The sequence below is a fragment of the Oncorhynchus clarkii genome, chromosome 10, assembly GCF_045791955.1.
Source record: "Oncorhynchus clarkii lewisi isolate Uvic-CL-2024 chromosome 10, UVic_Ocla_1.0, whole genome shotgun sequence".
Classification (NCBI taxonomy): domain Eukaryota; kingdom Metazoa; phylum Chordata; class Actinopteri; order Salmoniformes; family Salmonidae; genus Oncorhynchus; species Oncorhynchus clarkii.
Genome location: NC_092156.1, coordinates 25,748,874 through 25,769,777, shown reverse-complemented (window position 1 = coordinate 25,769,777; position 20,904 = coordinate 25,748,874). Strand labels below are relative to the sequence as shown.

The 20,904-nt window shown below is 40.7% G+C and overlaps 1 protein-coding gene across 3 annotated transcripts in view; it reads right to left on the bottom strand.

Moving 5' to 3' along the window:
- The window catches only part of LOC139418181 (dual specificity tyrosine-phosphorylation-regulated kinase 1A-like), a 32,100-nt gene that overhangs the window by 9,628 nt on the left and 1,568 nt on the right, over positions 1-20,904 (bottom strand). Inside the window, exons 2-4 of one of the 3 annotated variants that reach the window (XM_071167437.1) lie at positions 3,044-3,240; positions 695-814; positions 198-386 (exon numbers count right to left, since the gene is read on the bottom strand). In XM_071167437.1, the coding sequence (XP_071023538.1) occupies positions 198-386; positions 695-814; positions 3,044-3,163 (429 nt within the window). In that variant the 5' untranslated portion in view covers positions 3,164-3,240. Of the gene's footprint in view, positions 1-197; positions 387-694; positions 815-3,043; positions 3,281-20,904 lie in introns of those variants that run through there. The other 2 variants (XM_071167438.1, XM_071167436.1) reach the window with 2 other exon arrangements.

Here is a 20,904-nt window from a genome sequence, read left to right as displayed (position 1 = left end):
CGATTCCGCCACAATGTGTGAGCCTCTGGTTATATGCTCATGTATCATTTTTGAAAACATACATGTCAGGTCAATTTTAAGGACCATGTCTAGCCCTTTAAAGGCCTGGTGGTGGTTGAAACAATACCAGATGAGTTTCTGCAAAAAGGTAACTTCTCCCCTGGTGGTTGACAATACATGTATGTCATGTGACTCACTTGTCCAAACGAGCCTTTGCCTATCAAGGAGTCGATCTCGTAGCGGTCCATCCATTTCTCCCCGTTTTTGACGATGTAGTCGTAGTTGTCGTCATCATAGCCGTCGTTGAAGACCTTCCTCTCTTTCTTGTGACTGGAGTCGTCGCCCTGGACATGTTGGTGTCTCCGCTTCTTTTTTGCATAGTATACCTGCCAACAAAATGGTGTTGTTACTAGATTACCCACCTCCCATCGGAGCCTGGGAGGTAGTTGCTAAAAGGTAGGCCCTAACCACCACTATGCAGTACAAGCTGAGATTGCATGGGATGTTGTCACTATTCGATTCAAATCTTCAAGTGATCAGTGCAGGCCTGATTTTCAGATGTGTTATTTACAAAAATTGGAATTTGAGTAGTGATTAATCCTTCAGTGTATGTTTTGTGCGAGCCCTGGCCTTGAGCGACCAGAGTTCCAGGTACAGGTGTAGTGTGTGGCGGAGGGAGAGTGGTGGAACTTACCTCATTGATGCATTTGTAGGTTTTGATCAGGTCAATAGAGAGCTTCCTCAGGGGAGACGAGGACGGGTCGCGAAAGCACTGTGGCATGCGCCTCTGTAACATGACAACATCAGGGGTCACCTTAAAACACAGACGCACCAAACACAGAGAACATCACCGTTTCAGAAACACACACTCACCTGCATCTGTTGTTTATGTGGCAAATGTTGCTATGCATGACATTATTTAAAAAGGACAGAACAATGTCCCACAGGGATCGATTATTGGTTTGGTTCGTTTTACTATTTACATTAACAAAATTGGTTTATAAAAAATTAAATGCACTTGTATGCAGATGACTGTGGTGTATGCCATTACCCCCACAGCTGACCAGGCTCTGTATTTTCCTGCAGAAAGCCTTTCTTGAACTGAAATTGGTACTTAATGCAGGTAAAACCAAGTATAGGTTATTTTTCCAAATCAGGTACAAATGTATCTGACTCATACGTACTTTGGATGGTGCCCTTATTGTTGTGTCGCCACTTATAAATATTTGGTCATCTGGATTGACAAAAAGCTATCTTTCAAAAGTAATGTTGATGAGGTAGTTTAGAAACAGGCACGGTCTTCTGTTAAAGAGAAGGGAACAAAAATGTAGCCCTGTAGCACTCACTTCTGTCATCATGAAGTGATTTGAGAGGCTAGTTAAGAATCATATCACCTCTATCTTACCAGAAACCCTAGACCCACTACAATTTGCATAACGCCCTAACAGATCCACAGATTACGCAATCTCCATTGCACTACACACTGCCCTATCCCGTCTGGACAAGAGGAATACCTATGTAAGAATGCTGCTCAGCCTTCAACACCATAGTGCCCGCCAAGCTCATCAATAAACTTGGGTCTGAACCCCGCCCTTTGCAACTGGGTCCTGGATTTCCTGACGGGCCAACCCCTGGTGGTGAAGTTAAGCTACAACACTTGCGCTACACTGATCCTCAACAGGGGGGTGGCCCAACATCTGTGCCTGCTTAGCCCCCTCCTATACTCCCATGACTTTGTGGCCACGCACGTCTCCAACTCAATCAACAGTGGTAGGACTGATTACCAACAACGAAACAGGCTACAGGTTGGAGGTGAGGGCCCTGGTGAAGTGGTGCCAGGAAAATAAATTCTCCCTCAACAAAATGAAGGAGCTAATCGTGGACTTCAGAAGAAAGCAAAGGGAACACGCCCCCATCCACATCAGCGAGACGGCAGTGGAGAGGGAGGAAAGCTTTCAAGTTCCTCGGCATCACTGACATCCTGAAATGGTCCAGCTACACAGACAGTGTGGTGAAGAAGGCACAGAGCCTCTACAACCTCAGGAGGCTGGAAAAAAGTATTATTGGCCACTAAGACCCTCACGAACTTCTACAGATGCATGTCCCTAATGTTTGTATACTCAGTGCATATACTGTATTCTAGTCAAGTCTCATCCTATACAACTACTGCTGTACACACCTTTTCTAGTCATATACGGTACATAATGTCTATACACACCATCACGTACACCAAGTTTACCAAACATTACGAACACTGAGGGACACACATGGGAAACTGTAGAGCGTGAAAAACGCAGCAGTGTTGCAGTTCTTGACACAAACCTGTGCACCTGGCACCTACCACCATACCCTGCTCAAAAGGCACACATCTATTGTCTTGCCCATTCACCCTCTGAATGGCACACATACAGTCCATGTCTTGTCTCAAGGCTTACAATTCCTTCTTTAACCCGTCTCCTCCCCTTCATCTACACTGATTGAAGTGACAATAATGGATCAAAACTTTCACCTGGTCAGTCTTGGTCATGGAAAGAGCAGGTGTTCTTAATGTTTTGTACACTGTGTTCATATACATTTATATTCCGTACTCAGGTATTACGGCACTGACTCTGCTTAAATAAAGGAGAATTTGATGAGGGCCTGATATCAGAAAAACACACATGGGCAGCAGCCACTGAAGTCATGGGCGTGTTTGACAGCACCCTGCAGATTATTTTGGTAATAGCCATGACTGTCGTCAGTAATGAAATCATCCTGTTTATTATTAGTCCACTGTCCTGGACACGCAGGCCATAATGTTGCCTGTACGATAAGAATAACCCGTGTTCACGGCGGGTCAGGATATATTTTTAAGTGCCTTTTACTAGGAAAATCGGACAGAAAGCAGTGTTGTGTAAAGGAAGCCACAGGCCGCAGGGCTTGGGGTTAGCACCACTGTGTGCGAGTGTGTTTTGGTGTATGCGTAAGGTTGTGTGTGTGTGTATTTGTATCAATGTATGTATGAGTGTACTGTTATTGGTGTGTGTAGCTGTACCTAGCGTACCTGGCTGGCAATAGACTGCTGCGCCTGCTCGCTGTGGGGCAGAGCCGGCACAGACGGGTCAGTAGTCTGTTGGTGCTGCTCACTGTACTGCTGGTGCAAATGGGGAATGGGAGCAGCCATCAGAAGCCCAGAAGCGTGGAACGAAAACAAGGGAGCAAGCTGGACAGACGAAGGTTTGCATGCTGAAGTCTCTTCTCCTGAAAGAGAGGGACATGTTAGCTTCTGATCGACACACATTCAATAGGTTGTCACAAGGCCCCATTCTCAGTTCTCAGTGTGAACCCTTGCTACTGTGTTCCTTAACATAAATGATACAACTTAAATGATGTAATTGTGGTTTGAATAAATCACTGCGTTTGTATATCAGAGCAAGTCTTAAATTAAGGATTGCATCAGTGATTATTCTATATACCATCAATCACTTCCCATTTAGCTGTAGCAATTTTGCAAGACTGCATCCTATACATGACCCAAAATGTATACACAAAAACAAGCACCAATGACCTTTCCGACAAGAAAAGAAAAGCTACAAAAAGGACAATGGCAGAGAGATTTGATGTCTGTACACTAGTAGAATATTTCATCACATCCCTGCATGATGGCCAAAACTAAAAAAGCATGGCACCAGATGTGAAGTTAATAATTGATTAGGAAAACTATTACAAAAGACCCAAAGCAATAGCTTCAACATTATTAATTGGGCAGAATAAAATCACAACGATGTCAAAGGAAAGCATGCCGTGTAATAAACTGAGACATGAAAATCGGTTGAAAAAGTTATTTAACCCCTCAAATAGCCTTCTCTACACCATCATATTCTCACAGAAATGTGCAGTGTAACTCAAATGTTAGAATTTCCCCAAATGATTCAAATATAAACAAGTCTAACAAACACTTCTTTAGCACTATGACATACAGTAGGCCTTAAAGTAACTCAACTACAGAAGCTGATTAAAGAAAAGCAGATGAAAAGTGCTCCAGGGGGAAAAGGTACAAATTCAGTCCCAAATACCATTGCATTTAAAAATGTCAATGAACTTTGAATGAATGAGGACACATTTTGGGCCTTCTACGAAACCATGACCCTCGGCTGGACTCATGGCCTATGAGACCTATGAAGGAAACTTAATATTCCAGGGAATATTCTAAAGTGGTGTGCTCAGCAATAGTTAAGCAATAACAAATGAGAACCCAGGAATTATTGTGTGAATAACTATGGGCTGTTTGAGGGCCTTATTGCTTCTATAAAACGCTTGCCAACATATTACAAATGTTATTATATTGAGTAAATGAATTGTATTCTACCACCATATAATATAGCATGGGCAAAAGCCAGTTGTTAGTTCTGAGATTCTGAAGTTGTTAGCTAAACGGGCTGGTCGTTCATTCTATTTGCAATGGTTGCCATGCTAAAATCATTGGCATGTAGGCTAGCTACACAACATGACCAAAAGTTTGTAGACACCTGCTCGTCGAGCAACTCATTCCAGAATCATGGGCATTAATATGGAGCTGGTCCCACCATTGCTACAATAACAGCATCCACTCCTCTGGGAAGGCTTTCCACTAGATGTTAGATTGCTGCAGGGACTTGCTTCCATTCAGACACAAGAACAAGATTAGTGAGGTCAGGCACTGATGTTGGGCAATTTATCCCAAAGATGTTTGATGTAGTTTAGGTCATGGCTCTGTGAAGGCTAGTCAAGTTATTCCACACCGATATCAACAAACCATTTCTGTATGGACCTCGCTTTGTGCATGGGGGCATTGTCATGCGGAAACAGGAAAGGGCCTTCCCCAAACTGTTACCACAACTTTGGAAGCGCAGAATTGTGTAGAATGTCATTGTGTGCTATAGCGTTGATTTCCCTTCCCTGGAACTAAGGGACTAGCCCGAAGCATGAAAAACAACCCCAGGCCATTATTCCTCCTCCACTAAACGAAATGTTTACTTCTTCCTAGGGGGGGGGGGGGGGGGTAACAGAAAATAATTGAGAAGCACTGTGCTAATATAACATTTAAAGCATTTATGTAATAATTTATTTGAAATCTAAGCACATGAAAGGCTTCATAAGTTATAAAAGGTAATGTTAATTGACTGACATCTCATAGAACATATAAGATCCAATAAGCCTGTGTTAACCTCAGACCTTATTTTCAGCATTTATACCAAAACCTATTCTTTCCCCCATTACATTTTCCCTATATGAATTGCTGAACGAACCAGAGGTAACTCATTTACAGTTTCTAGGACTACAAGCTGGCGAGCTCTATGTTCATAAGGATAATAACTTTAATATGTTATTTTAAATTACTTGAATATGGGAAAGGTGTAACAATTTGTATATGCAGCAGTAAGTCATTGTAATGTATTAGCAAGGTATTGGACAGTTCAGGAAAATATCAGGGAAGCTCATTAGGCATTAGGGGCCCTAGGCGAGATTTGGTTGGCCCTGGTTTAGGCGAACCAAATACTAGCCTAGTAGCATGGGGAAATGACTGGCTGGGCTGTGGAATATTGATCAATCTAATAGAACTGTTAACAGGCATTTACTGGAAAATGTGAGGATTGTGGTGCTATAACTCCCCGCTATCAACCAATTAGCATCCAGGATGCAAACAACCCGTTTTATAATCCAAAATAGCTTTTGAAATGAAATCCTAGCATACCCAGACACCACACAAACTACAAATCGCAATCAATGGCCCCTAGTTGCTTTGTAAAGATGAACTGTGACGTTCTTTGTCCTTTTGCACAGAGAGTTGCTCCTTGGCCAGTGGCATGCAGGGTGAAATCAGATCACAAAAAAGCAGCAGCACCTGTCAGCGTCTAAAGTGTCCTACAGCGCAGCGCGACTCGGAGTCTGCTCACCCTCAGATCAGGTTTCATCCCAAACAGTACAAACCCAGAGGACACAGCCCACACAGTCATGCTTTTGTCACACGGATGCTCTTGATAACATTCCGGATGGTGTCTCAATTAGCTGGCGAGATTTGCCAGTAAAAGTAAATGGAATGATCAGCAGTCAGTTACACCGCAAAATAAAACATAAGGCACATGTAGCGAGTTCTGTGTATGAAGCTCATTTTTTTGTCAGGGTAACTGAAGGGGTGGAGGTATCTTTGATCATGCTTGGTGAAATCAAAAGACCCTCTCAGTCTCGGTCGTCTGCTGGCTAGTGACTCAGCTGCATGATGGGAGCGTCAGGCCTGCCTCCCTACCTTTTACCTACCATTCCACCACCTCACACTGAGAAACCACTGCGTCATCACACACACAACTCATTCCCAAATACTGCTCTGGCAGCATAGTCGAGAGAGCGAGACAAGCGAACACAATGCTATATTCCCTTAAATCCCTGGATAACATCATCTTTCAACGCATCACTCTGGATTATATTTTTCTAATCCCTGCTGCTGCAATTACTATTCAGTTTCCCCATTGCTGTAGTGAAGGAAATTAAAGCACTGCAAAAAAAACTCTACATGATAGACTGAAGCAACGTTTAAAAAAGCAGATTTAACAGTCATGCTTTTATCAAGTATATGCTTTCTGACTAGTGACTAGACCTCACTGAATCAAGAAGCTATTCCAAAAGAATACTGATTGGCGTGAACATTGCATCAAATTACCCCAACCACACAAATTCTACAATTGTACTCTTCAATCAATGACCATGTTAGGGTCAAATTTGAATAACAGTATATTCAAATTTTTGGACAATAACGATATTGGCCATTTAGCAACAAAATAATGTTGAGTTCAAGACATTACTTTTCGCATTGATAGTTTGAAAGCAAAAGAGTGGCATTTACTACAAAAACAGGCAGCTAGCATCTATGCTAATTGTTAGCATTTTTGTATTCAAGAGAATGCATGCCTACTAATATGCACAGATGGTCATGTTAAGGTTAAAATCCCTTTCACAGCTCCATCCTTGTAATATCCCCAAAATGTTCAACTTTGTGTGTGACATGGACAGGCACAATGCACGAAAATGCTGTAATACCTACAAAACTTCCAGTGGAATCTCTCAAAATTATAGATATTACGTAGACTAAACAGCACAAGGTAATCACGAACTTCAGTAATCCAAACTCATTTTGACTAACTGCTGAATGTGCACATAAAATCTGTTTGATCAATCAACAACAGCCTGAGAGTGATTTTGAAAAATGTAAATAATAAATTAGTGAAATGTTTGACCATTTATTCCAGATACCAACCAAGATTGAGGGTCCGCAATACTTGGAGGGGCTGGCACAATATGGTATGCCAGATGAATGCTGGGCCCTCATACCGTCACGGTCACCTAATCACCCCCAGCATACAATTGGCTCAAATCATCCCCCCCCCCCCCCCCCCCCCCCGTAACTATTCCCCAGGTCGTTGATGTAAATGACAATGTCTTCTCAGTCAACTTATTTGGTAAAATAAGGGTTAAAAAATACAATAATAATTAACCAAATTATTTGGCTGTTAGTTTAAGATCTATAGATTTTTTTACAAATCTCTTTAACATCTAAAAATACTTAAGTGATTAGTCTTCAATAACTAATTAGGCTAGCCAAAAGGAAAATAAATATATCCCATAGAAGATGGACAACCCCTATATGCATTTAGCAACATTTTAAAATCATGGCCGCCACTGACTAAGGACCATAGCTTTAAAAAAATCTTGAGTTGAAGCAAAAATACATTACACACAAATCACAGCAATACTTTTTTTTTTATATGATCAAAAGGCACCTAAAAAATATTTAACCAATTCAGTCATTTATTCACAGGTTACTTTTAGGAGAATTCTGTGGTTTGGCACGTTCTCCAAAATAATATTGGTGCTTTTGACTAAGCACACTTGATCAGCTGTCTACTAAAATCATTCACACATAGTATAAATCTAATGTCTGATCACATGTAAATACATGTATAATTCAAAACAAAAAAAAGGCATGTACACATGCATCTGGCAATCAAAAATGACAACTTGTGTAAATGATCCACACACCAAAAAATTCCACTTGCAGATTATCTATGGTCGTATTTACACAACATATTCTAAACGGGCAATTCCTAACTGCATTATTTTAAAATGGAATAAGGTGAATAAGTAGTAGTAGCTAAAATAGACATTCCAGTTGCATCAGTTGTTTTACTTGACGGATTCAAACAAGCAGTGAAAACAAGGCTATACCCCTGTAATCAAATCTTCTCAGTTCTATTTTGAAATCTCAGTCTGCCCACAGTGAACGGGAATTCTGCAGATCATTAAGTACTCATTTATCAACATCTTTCATTAGACAACACAACGTAGCAGAATCACAGAGTAACCACCCTTCTGAACCCCAGCAACAGTACCTAATTAGCATAGCCTACCACCAGGAAGAATGTGCGATTGGCGTGTGCTATCTCTGGCTTGCCCAATCAGAAGACAGTATGCAAATAAGACAAATAACCTACATTTGTTGCCAGGGCAGAGCTCCACTCTATTGTCCAATAGAAAACAAGTAATGAACAAGAAATTAAATTTCACTGTCACATTTCCAAGCTGTTTTTAACACATTATTTGCTGAACGAAATGTATGCAGTATATTAAAACCTGGAGCCAGTATCTGCAAGAACAGAGCTCTAACAAACTTCCAGCCTAAGATAAGGGAGTGGAGCCTAATACCACAACTGTGATGGGAAAGAATGACATTCTTTTTGCTTATTTTCTGATAAAAATGAATTTGGTAATTAGAATTAAATTATATTTAGAGAAAAAAAATCTAGAGTTGATACCAGACCACAATGTAGGCTATTTCCTTTGGACAATATATCATGAATAACGTTTTTAAATAATACAATAGAAGTTAATTTGAGGAGTACACATTTGAAATAATTTCCTATTAACTTTTAGTTAAGGCTATTGTTCTTTTTAATAGAGGGGAGCATTTTGGACTGCGCCAATACAATCTCCGCAGAAGTCATATCAGCTTTTTAATGCACAATTTAACGCTCTCTTAGTTGATTTTACTAGACCGCATGAGTATGCGGTTGGGAAATCCAACCAGGCTGAGACAGCAAATGTACAATTGCTATTACAGTAAACTGGAACACCAATTTCTACTTGACAGGCAGGTGTACTCTCACAACAAAAAAATAAAAAGTGAGGCCATGTCTTTTCCCTCAAAACTGTGCCGAAGATCAGTGGCAACTAAAGTGGAGTTGACTAACAGTCCCCCAGAGGTCAATTGAAACTATAGCTACGTCAGTTTTAATTGACTCATAAATCACAGGAGGTATCATAATTACACAAATGACAGCCTTAAGACTCAAACCTGGTCAAGTATGGGTAGCCACAGCCCAATATGGCGATGGGAGAAAGGGTGTGTCAAAAGGAGTTGGTGTATGGAATGCAAATAAGCTAATTGGGCAGATTTGATGCCACTCAAGACCGATTTTGTTTGACTGATTGGGCTGCACGAGTCGATAAGGCGGCAATCAGTGCTGTATTGATGTGACTGCCGAACTGCTTTCTACTGGCTATTCAAATCAAATTGTATTGGTCACACACGTTTAGCAGACTTTATTGTGGGTGTAGGGAAATGCTTGTGTTTCTAGCTCCAACAGTGCAGCAACATCTAACAATTTCGCAACAATACACACAAATCTAAAAGTAAAGGAATTATATATAAACATTTTGATGAGCAATGTCGGAACGACGTGGACTAAAATACAGTAAAATAGAATACAGTATATAGATATATGAGATGGTTACATATTTTGTATAACTCATTACTAAAGTGACTAGTGTTCCATGTGGCCAGTGATTTCAAGACTATGTATATGGGGCAGCAGCCTCTAAGGTGCTAGCGATGGCAAGTTTAAAGGTCGTGTCGGCGGCGGTAGCTAACGTGGAAATTTTTTCCCCTCCCATTATTTTATTTAAAGTAGGAGAGCAGCCTGCACAATAAATATATACTGATAACCATCCCTATCCAAGATGGCGTAGCAGTTCAGATGTCTTCGACTTGTTGTGTCCGTGTATAAATAGATTTCTTTCCTTAGTATATATTCCGTAGATATTTTTTTATATTTTAACCTCAGTTTCAACATACTCTCCTGGAACCCGCCTCACCCAATGTGGTATGGATCTGCTATTTTCTATACTTTAGAATTCCCAACAGAAGCTAACCAGCTAACTAGTTACTAGCTAACAGTCAGTAAGCCACGGCTAGCGGTCATCAGCTAACCTTAGCCTGGTCAACTCCTGCCAGTCTGCACAGCACAGGGTAGCCTAGTGGTTAGAGCGTTGGACTAGTAACCGGACGGTTGCAAGTTCAAATCCCTGAGCTGACATGGTACAAATCTGTCGTAATCTGCCCTAAACAGGCAGTTAACCCACAGTTCCTAGGCAGTCATTGAAAATAAGAATTTGTTCTTAACTGACTTGCCTAGTTAAATAAAAAATAAAATAAAAAACCCAGAGCTTACCGGACTGCTCTTTCTCCACATCTCCGGTTTCTTACCCCAAGCTTTGAACCCTTTCACCTGAATCATCGCACCAGTGAGCCTGGAAATAGCCTTGTGCTAGGCCCATCCCCCGGCTAGCTGAAGAGGTCCATCAGCGACTCCTTGGGCTACAATACATATTTTGCCAATTGGCCTGGACCCCTTTTACTGCTGACACAGAGTCCCGCCGATTCCACCACGACTGGTCTACCGACGTAACCCGGCTCCTCCGGGTAACAGGCTCCTCCGTCGCGACGTCCCCTGAAGGCCCATCCGCAGCCCGCTAGCTGTCTAGAGCATATCGGACTGCTAGCTGAAGAGGACCATCAGCCAATTTCTTGGGCTACAATACCTATTTTGCAAATTTCCCTGGACCCTTTTACTATGCACTTGTCGGCCTCGAGGTAATGTTCCAAAACAGTCTGGGACAGTTGTGGGATGCGATAGATCCCAAATACATACAACAACAAGCATAAAAACATAATGCAATGTGGCTGACGCAACAGATCAGAACGTTTAGCTTAACATTTTGGTAAACTATTAGGCTAGTTCTTCACATTATAAGAGCAGGAATGCGCACATGGTAGTAGACTATAAGCGTGAATGTTCCATTAGAGGAAAATCCCATTATCAAAAGTGACCGCAAATGTAATTATGCATGCAATGCATTCTTCATTATAAAAGGTGTATTTTTATGGTGAAAATGTTCTTCCCCAAACTTGAAACTCGCTCGCTGCTTACACACACGTTAGGCTCTACACTAGTTGTAAAGTGGAATAATGTACTTAATTTTAAGAAGTTATTTGGCCACTTTAGTTGTGATATAAACCTTATTAAAAAAACATATAGGCCTATGGGCTAAGCTACATGAGGTGTGTGACTATGATTCGAATGAGTTTCAAAAATACTTTATGCTGGGCATCATTTACAAGTGATACTATATAATTCACAAGTGATAGGCTAATATTGTCACCCATCAGAATATTCTTGATATAATCTTGTCTTTACATATACTCAATAATACATGATTTAGAATGGACCATTATTCTGCACCTGTATCAAAACAGGGGCAGCGGAGGAAAAAACGCATGTCATCTATGCACTTAAATAACGAATCGAGAACGCTTTGCCCCATGGTTTATTTTCATGCCAGCCAGGTAGGCTATACTCCAGTTGTAAATATAAGCAATGTGCTTAACTTTTTATGGCTGCAGGGGCAGTATTGCGTAGCTTGGATGAAAAGGTGCCCATTGTAAACGGACAGCTCCTCAGTCTCAGTTGCTAATATATGCATATTATTATTAGTATTGGATATAAAACCCTCTAAAGTTTCCAAAACTGTCAAAATATTGTCTGTGAGTATAACAGAACTGATATTGCAGGCAAAACCCTGAGGAAAATCAAAACAGGAAATGGCTTCTATTTTGAAAACTCCATGTTCCATAGCCTCCCTTTGCTGGATATGAACCAGATTCCTTTTCCTATCGCTTCCTCAAGGTGTCAACAGTCTTCAGACATAGTTTCAGGCTTTTATTTTGAAAAATGAGAGAACGATAACATCGCGTCAAGTGGTCACATGAGTTTCGCTCGTACAACAGAATTTGGACAGCCATTGTTTTCCCCTCTCCTACTGTGAAAGACATTTGCGGTTGATATATTATCGATTACATATTTTAAAACAACCTGAGGTTTGATTATAAAAAAATGTTTGACATGTTTCTGTGGACATTATGGAAACTATTTGGAATTTTCACCTGCGTTGTCGTGACCGCTCTTTCCTGTGGATTTCTGAACATAACGCGACAAACAAACGGAGGTATTTTGGATCTAAAAAATAATCTTTGTGTAACTGGGAGTCTCGTGAGTAAAAACATCCGAAGATCAAAAGGTAAACGATTAATTTGATTGCTTTTCTGATTTTCGTGACCGAGCTACATGATGCTAAGTGTACTTAATGTTTTATCGTGCGATCGATAAACTTACACAAACGCTTGGATTGCTTTCGCTGTAAAGCATAACTTCTAAATCTGACACGACAGGTGGATTAACAAAAGGCTAAACTGTGTTTTCCTATATTGCACTTGTGATTTCATAAATATTTATAGTAATATTTACTGTATGTATGTATGCTATTCAGCGGTTGTTGATGACACTTATCCCGATATCGGGATTGCAGGCATAAGTTAATATTAGGAAAGTTGAGAAATAAATAAATATAGTAGGCCTAGCCTATAGAAGCTGATGGGATCCTCTTTTTATTAGAGGCCATAACTCAGTCCTCCCGCAATTGCATAGCCTATAGAAATGTTGAGCAACATGAGCTCATGGGCTCTCACGAAGTGTTTGATTAGATTTTGGAATACATTTGCATTGTCAGAGTGATTGGTGACAGTAGAGTAGAGGTCAACCGATAAATCGGAATGGCCGATTAATTAAGACCGATTTCAAGTTTTCATAACAATCGGAAATCTGTATTTTTGGGCACCGATTTTTTTTATACCTTTATTTCAAATCAAATCAAATTTTATTTGTCACATACACATGGTTAGCAGATGTTAATGCGAGTGTAGCGAAATGCTTGTATTTAACTAGGCAAGTCAGTTAAGAACACATTCTTATTTTCAATGACGACAGATTTTCACCTTGTCAGCTCGGGGGATCCAATCTTGCAACCTTACAGTTAACTAGTCCAACACTAACCACCTGCCTCTCATAGCACTCCACGAGGAGCCTGCCTGTTACGCGAATGCAGTAAGAAACCAAGGTAAGTTGCTAGCTAGCATTAAACTTACCTTGTAAAAAACAATCAATCATAATCACTAGTTATAACTACAAATGGTTGATGATATTACTAGTTTATCTAGCGTGTCCTGCGTTGCATATAATCGATGCAACGCTGGGGGATGATTTAACAAAAGCGCATTTGCGAAAAAAAGCACAATCGTTGGACGACTGTACCTAACCATAAACACCAATGCCTTTCTTAAAATCAATACACAGAAGTATATATTTTTAAGCCTGCATATTTAGCTAAATAATGGCTTGTGTAACCGATGTGAAATGGCTGGCTAGTTGGCTGGGCGTGCGCTAATAGTGTTTCAAACGTCACTCACTGAGACTTGGAGTAGTTATTCCCCTTGCTCTGCAAGGGCCGCAGCTTTTGTGGAGCGATGGGTAGCGCTGCTTCGAGTGTGGCTGTTGTCGATGTGTTCCTGGTTCGAGCCCAGGTAGGGGCAAGGAGAGGGACGGAAGCTATACTGTTACACTGGCAATACTATAGTGCCTATAAGAACATCCAATAGTCAAAGGTATATGAAATACAAATGGTATAGAGAGAAATAGTCCTATAAATACTATATTAACTACAACCTAAAACCTCTTACCTTGGAATATTGAAGTCTCATGTTAAAAGGAACCACCAAATTTCATATGTTCTCATGTTCTGAGCAAGGAACTCAAACGTTAGCTTTTTTACATGGCACATATTGCACTTTTACTTCTCCAACACTTTGTTTTTGCATTATTTAAACCAAATTGAACATGTTTCATTTATTTAAGGCTAAATTGATTTTATTGATGTATTATATTAAGTTAACATAATTTTTTATTCAGTATTGATGTTACAAATAAATTATTTTAAATGTAAAAATGTGTATATATATATATTTTCATATATATATATATATATATATATATATATTTTATTATTAATATATATATATTTTATTATTAATATATTTATATTTTATTAATAATAAATATATATATTTTATTAATAATAAATAAATAAATAAAATATAAATGAATAAATATATTTGTTTCGCAAACTCACCCATCATGTGCACTACAGAATAGAGGTCGACCGATTATGATTTTTCAACGTCGATACCGATTATTGGAAGACCAAAAAAGCCCATACCGATTAATCGGCCGATTTATTTATTTTTTTAAATGTTTGTTTAAAAATTAAAAATCAAATAAAAATATATATACTTATTTTTTAAAATTATTATTTGTTTTACATTTTTATTTATTTAAATAAATCTGCCGATTAATCGGTATGGGCCTTTTTGGTCCTCCAATAATCGGTATCGACGTTGAAAAATCATAATCGGTCGACCTCTATTCTGTAGTGCACGTGATAGGTGAGTTTGCAAAACAAATGCCCATGAGATTGATACAAGTCATCATGATAATTTTGCCAAGTAGGCCTACTTTGTAGTCAACATTTAATAGGGACGTTTTTTTGTGAAAGCCTTTATACATGACTGTTTCCTCATGCTAACTGGCTACACAAAACAATGGCTTATTCCCTTACCGTAGGCTACTTCTTCAGAATGTTTGCAGAAAATATGAATCACTGATGTTTTACTAGAAAAGTAGTGAAGTGATTTCAATGACAGTCTACCACAACATACCAGAATCTCCTAATTAGCAAAGGGCAGTCTGTTAAATTTCATTGTGTATTAAAAACACAGTTTGAGATCCGAGGATATTTCTCAATTGGTTTGAATTGGGGATTGAGCTAAATGAGAAAATGTTGAACTGGGTAGAAACAGGAGGTAAGGAGGGCAGGACTTGACATGGGGTCAATTACAGGGCTAAGAGAGGACTTGAGAAAAGTATACAATTCTATTTAAAAATAGACATTCGATCAAATAGTCATGGAACCTCAACCGATCATGATATGGAGCAAATAAAGATTAAACCTAGATACATTTTAAAACCATTCCAACATTGCTGCAGCAACATCCGTTTACATGCACACGTGTGACCTGGGTAGAAGAACCACTCAAACAGACTTCATCTAGCTAATGTTGTAGTCGATAGACTTAAATTATTTATTTTGCTTTACAAGCACTTTTAGATTCTGTCTAATGAAAAGAGCTATAAAGGTTTAATAAATTATATGTGTAAGTGCACAAGCCATTCTCATTAATGTTCAATGTAATGTTCATAATTGGTTGGTTGTTTAGCAACAACCAACCCAAGTGCAACTATGGGGCAAAACAGACAGGGTTGGCTTATATTGTTGACAAGCCATATTTAGTCTCCAATGTTAAAAAAAAAAGTTTATAATTACACACTGAGCACTTGTCTCAAATACATACTTACAGTTGTTGGTTAGCTAGCTAGCAAATTTTAACATTGATATGAAATCCATCAAACCACCTCAAAAACAAGACATGGTATCATGAACAAGATGAAACAAGCTGAAATGAGCCATTTACGATTCTCTACATGACAGTTTGTCAATCTTGCTAGTAATCTGGCCATCCAGAATAGCAACATGCTGACTTCTGCCCATGGAAGCGCACAAATAGTTTGTGATGTCAGCTAATCTATTTATTACACTCGTGTTATTGAAAATAACTGTTTTTACTTTCACGGATATCACCCATACACAGTCAAATATGAAACAACATAGAAATTACTGGTAGTAATCTTGGGACACAGATGACCCTATAAATAACTTGAGGAGTGTGTGTCTGTGAATGAAGTCAAAGGCAGGGAGAATGTAAATGTTTACTGTAAAGTACACTCAGCATAGAATGGTTCTATAAGTAGCCTAGATAGTTAGAGAATGTGTCCCTGAGGTCATTCTGTTTCCAAGAAACTAACCATGCCATGAATGAACCAGAAGCACCTTTAGATAAAATTAGCCTATAGCATCACAAGATAACTGATTGACCCACCAGTTAAACTTCAAACAAAGGCCAACCTGAGACCATCCATACCATGAGGTGTATTCAAAGAGGTGCTTTGCTCTTGCTGTGCAATACTCTTGTATCTGTTATATTAGACCTAAGTTACCAAGGAATTAAAGGAATGACTAGGAATGGAAAACGTCATGGTGAACAGGTGCTACTACATCAGTTGACTGTTCATCATGGTCTGGCCTGTAAAATATGGGCCTTCTCCAAGACCTTTGAAGAGGAGGAATTGACTGAAGTTAAATTCTCCTAAAATCGTTCCAATTTCTGATTTATAATAAAAGCCATTAAGCTCTCTACAAAAACAAAATAAAAAACGTATTTGACTCATCAAAAACATACTAGTACAGGCTTTGTACAAATTTAAATGTACAAAGTCATGGGTATGCCTACTTGCATGAGCGCAGAGGTGGGCTACCTCTTCTGAGTTCTCCTCAAATTAGTAATGCGAGGTTTGTTTAGTTTTCCCTACTGAACTTGCTGCTTCAGTCAGTGTATATTTTTGACATCAATTGTGTAATGTTCATTTTGTGATGTGGAACTTCCATTCAACTATTCGTGTCAGCTACGAAATTCCTCATTCAATTTCAATTAGTAATAGCCAAGTCAGTGCCTACCAACAATGGCCATTATTACACTTGACTAGGGTCAACGTGTTAGCTAACTATCAAACTTTGCTAGCCAACTCCATTTTTTATATATTTTTTTCTTCTAAAAACTCAACTTCAAAACACTCTCCTGCAACCCACCTCACAAAAAAATTATATATATTTATTATTCACCTCAAATCTGAAATCCACAACAGAAGCTAGTCAGAAGTTAGCAAGTTCACTGGCTAACGTTAGGAGTCAGCTAACCACAGTTGGAGGTGATCAGCCATCCTTTAGCTCGAAAAGCTATCGGCAGTTTTGTACAACGCGACTCAGACCAGAGCATACCGGACCTATTTTTTTTCTCCATATCCCCGGATTTCTACCGCAAGCTCTGGACATTTACACCTGGATCTTGCAGCTAGCTAGCTGCTATCCGAGTGACTATTGGCTAACGTCAGTCCCAGAGCAAACATCAATTATTCCGGAGCTAGCCAGCTGAAGAGTTCCATCAGCCACTCCTGGGCTACAATCACCTATCCGGACCCATTTTACTGCTGATGCGGAGCCCCACCGGGCCTTCACGAATGGACTACCGACGTTATCTGCTCGAAGGAGTTATCCAACTGGCCCCTCCGTCGCGACGTAACCTGAACGCCCATCTGCGGCCAGCTAATCGTTAGCGGTCTTATCGGCTGCTATCTGAATAGGTCTATCGGAAAGTTCTCTTGGGCGACTATAACTATTTTGCCAATTGGACTGGTCCCCTCTACCACACGGAACCACACCAATCTACCGACGGAAACACACGAGGTGGTTAAAAACAGACATCCATCTTCTGCCAGCTTGCTACTGATGGCCCGGCTAGCTGTCTGAATCGCCGTGACCCCAACCAACCTCACTACTCACTGGACCCTTATGATCACTTGGCTAAGCATGCATCTCCTTAATGTCAATATGCCTTGTCCATTGCTGTTCTGGTTAGTGTTTATTGGCTTATTTCACTGTAGAGCCTCTAGCCCTGCTACCTTATCCAAACTTCCAGTTCCACCACCCACACATGCGATGACATCACCTGGTTTCAATTATGTTTATAGAGACAATATCGCTCTCATCATCACTCAATGCCTAGGTTTACCTCCACTGTATTCATATCCTACCATACCTTTGTCTGTACATTATACCTTGAAGCTATTTTATCGCCCCCAGAAACCTGCCCCTTTTACTCTCTGTTCCGGACGTCCTAGACGACCAATTATCGTAGCTTTTAGCCATACCCTTATCCTACTCCTCCTCTGGCGACATTTTCAGACAAGACAGAAAAGCCAAAGAGGGCGGTGTTGCAATCAACAGCAGAGATAGCCTACAGAGTTCTGTCCTACTATCCAGGTCTGTACCCAAACAATATGAACTTCTACTTTTAAAAATCCACCTCTAAAGACATGTCTCTCATCGTTGCCGCCTGCTATAGACCACCCTCTGCCCCGAGCTGTGCTCTGGACACCATATGTGAACTGATTGCCTCCCATCTATCTTCAGAGATCATTCTGTTAGGTGACCTAAACTGGGACATGCTTAACACCCCAGCCATCCTACAATCTAAGCTTGATGCCCTCAATCTCCCACAAATTATCAATGAACCTACCAGGTACCACCCCAAAGCCATAAACACGGGCACCCTCATAGATATCATCCTAACCAACTTGCCCTCTAAATACACCTCTGCTGTTTTCAACCAAGATCTCAGCGATCATTGCCTGCATCCGTAATGGGTCAGCGGTCAAACGACCTCCACTCATCACTGTCAAACGCTCCCTGAAACACTTCAGCGAGCAGGCCTTTCTAATAGACCTGGCCCGGGTATCCTGGAAGGATATTGACTACATCCCGTCAGTAGAGGATAACGTTTTTTTTTTTTTTTTTTTTTTTTTAAAAGCCTTCCTCACCATCTTAAATAAGCATGCCCCATTCAAGAAATTGTGAATCAGGAACAGATATAGCCCTTGGTTCTCTCCAGACCTGACTGCCCTTAAACAACACAAAAACATCCTGTGGCATTCTGCACAGGATATTTTTTGTGATATGCAACTTTTCAGGGAAGCTAGAAACCAATATACACAGGCAGTTAGAAAAGCTAAGGCTAGCTTTTTCAAACGGAAATTTGCTTCCTGCAACACAAACTCAAAAAAGTTCTGGGACACTGTAAAGTCCATGGAGAATAAGAGCACCTCCTCCCAGCTGCCTACTGCACCGAGGATAGGAAACTCGTCATCCACTGATAAATCCACTATAATTGAACATTTCAATAAGCATTTTTCTATGGCTGGCCATGCTTTCCACCTGGCAACCCTTACCACGGTCAACAGCACTGCACCCCCCCACAGCAACTCGCCCAAGCCTTCCCCATTTCTCCTTCGCCCAAATCCAGTCAGCTGATGTTCTGAAAGAGCTGCAAAATCTGGACCCCTACAAATTGCTGGGCTAGACAGTCTGGACCCTTTCTTTCTAAAATGATCTGCCGAAATTGTTGCAACCCCTATTACTAGCCTGTTCAACCTCTCATGTCGTCTGAGATTCCCAAAGACTGAAAAGCAGCTAAGGTCATCCCCCTCTTCAAAGGGGAGACACTCTTGACCCAAACTGCTACAGACCTATAATCTATCCTACCCTGCCTTTCTAAGGTCTTCGAAAGCCAAGTCAACAAACAGATCACCAACAATTTCGAATCCCACCGCACCTTCTCCGCTATGCAATCCGGTTTCAGAGCTGGTCATGGGTGCACCACAGCCACGCTCAAGGTCCTAAACAATATCATAACCGCCATCGATAAGAAAGAATACTGTGCAGCCGTATTCATTGACCTGGCCAAGTCTTTCGACTCTGTCAATCACCACATCCTCATTGGCAGACGCAATAGCCCTGGTTTCTCAAATGATTGCCTCGCCTGGTTTACCAACTACTTCTTTGATAGAGTTCAGTGTGTCAAATCGGAGGGCCTGTTGTCCGGGCCTCTGGCAGTCTCTATGGGGGTGCCACAGGGTTCAATTCTTGGGCCAACTCTCTTCTCTGTATACATCAATGATGTCGCTCTTGCTGTGGGTGAGTCTCTGAACCACCTCTACGCAGACGACACCATTCTGTATACTTCTGGCCCCTCTTTGGACACTGTGTTAACAACCCTCCAGACGACTGCCTGCACCTGCCCGTCCGTCCAGCATCACTACTCTGGACGGTTCTGACTTAGAATATGTGGATAACTTCAAATACCTAGGTGTCTGGTTAGACTGTAAACTCTCATTCCAGACTCACATCAAACATCTCAAAAAGTTAAATCTAGAATTGGCTTCCTATTTTGCAACAAAGCATCCTTCACTCATGCTGCCAAACATACCCTCGCAAAACTGACCATCCTACCGATCCTCGACTTTTGCGATGTCATTTACAACATAGCCTCCAATACCCTACTCAATAAATTGAATGCAGTCTATCACAGTGCCATCCAGTTTGTCACCAAAGCCCCATATACTACCCACCACTGCGACCTGTACGCTCTCATTGGCTGGCCCTTGCTTCATACTCATCGCCAAACCCACTGGCTCCAGGTCATCTACAAGACACTGCTAGGTAAAGTTCCCCCTTATCACAGTTCGCTGGTCACCATAGCAGCACCCACCTGCAGCACGAGCTCCAGCAGTTATATCTCTCTGGCCACCCCCAAAGCCAATTCCTCCTTTGGCCGCCACTCCTTCCAGTTCTCTGCTGCCAATGACTGGAACGAACTACAAAAATCTCTGAAAATGGAAACATTTATCTCCCTCACTAGCTTTAAGCACCAGCTGTCAGAGCAGCTCACATATTACTGCACCTGTACATAGCCCATCTATAATTTAGCCCAAACAACTACCTCTTCCCCTACTGTATTTATTTATTTTGCTCCTTTGCACCCCATTATGTCTATCTCTACTTTGCACATTCTTCCACTGCAAATCTACCATTCCAGTGTTTTACTTGCTATATCGTATTTAATTTGCCACCATGGCCTTTTTTTTGCCTTTACCTCCC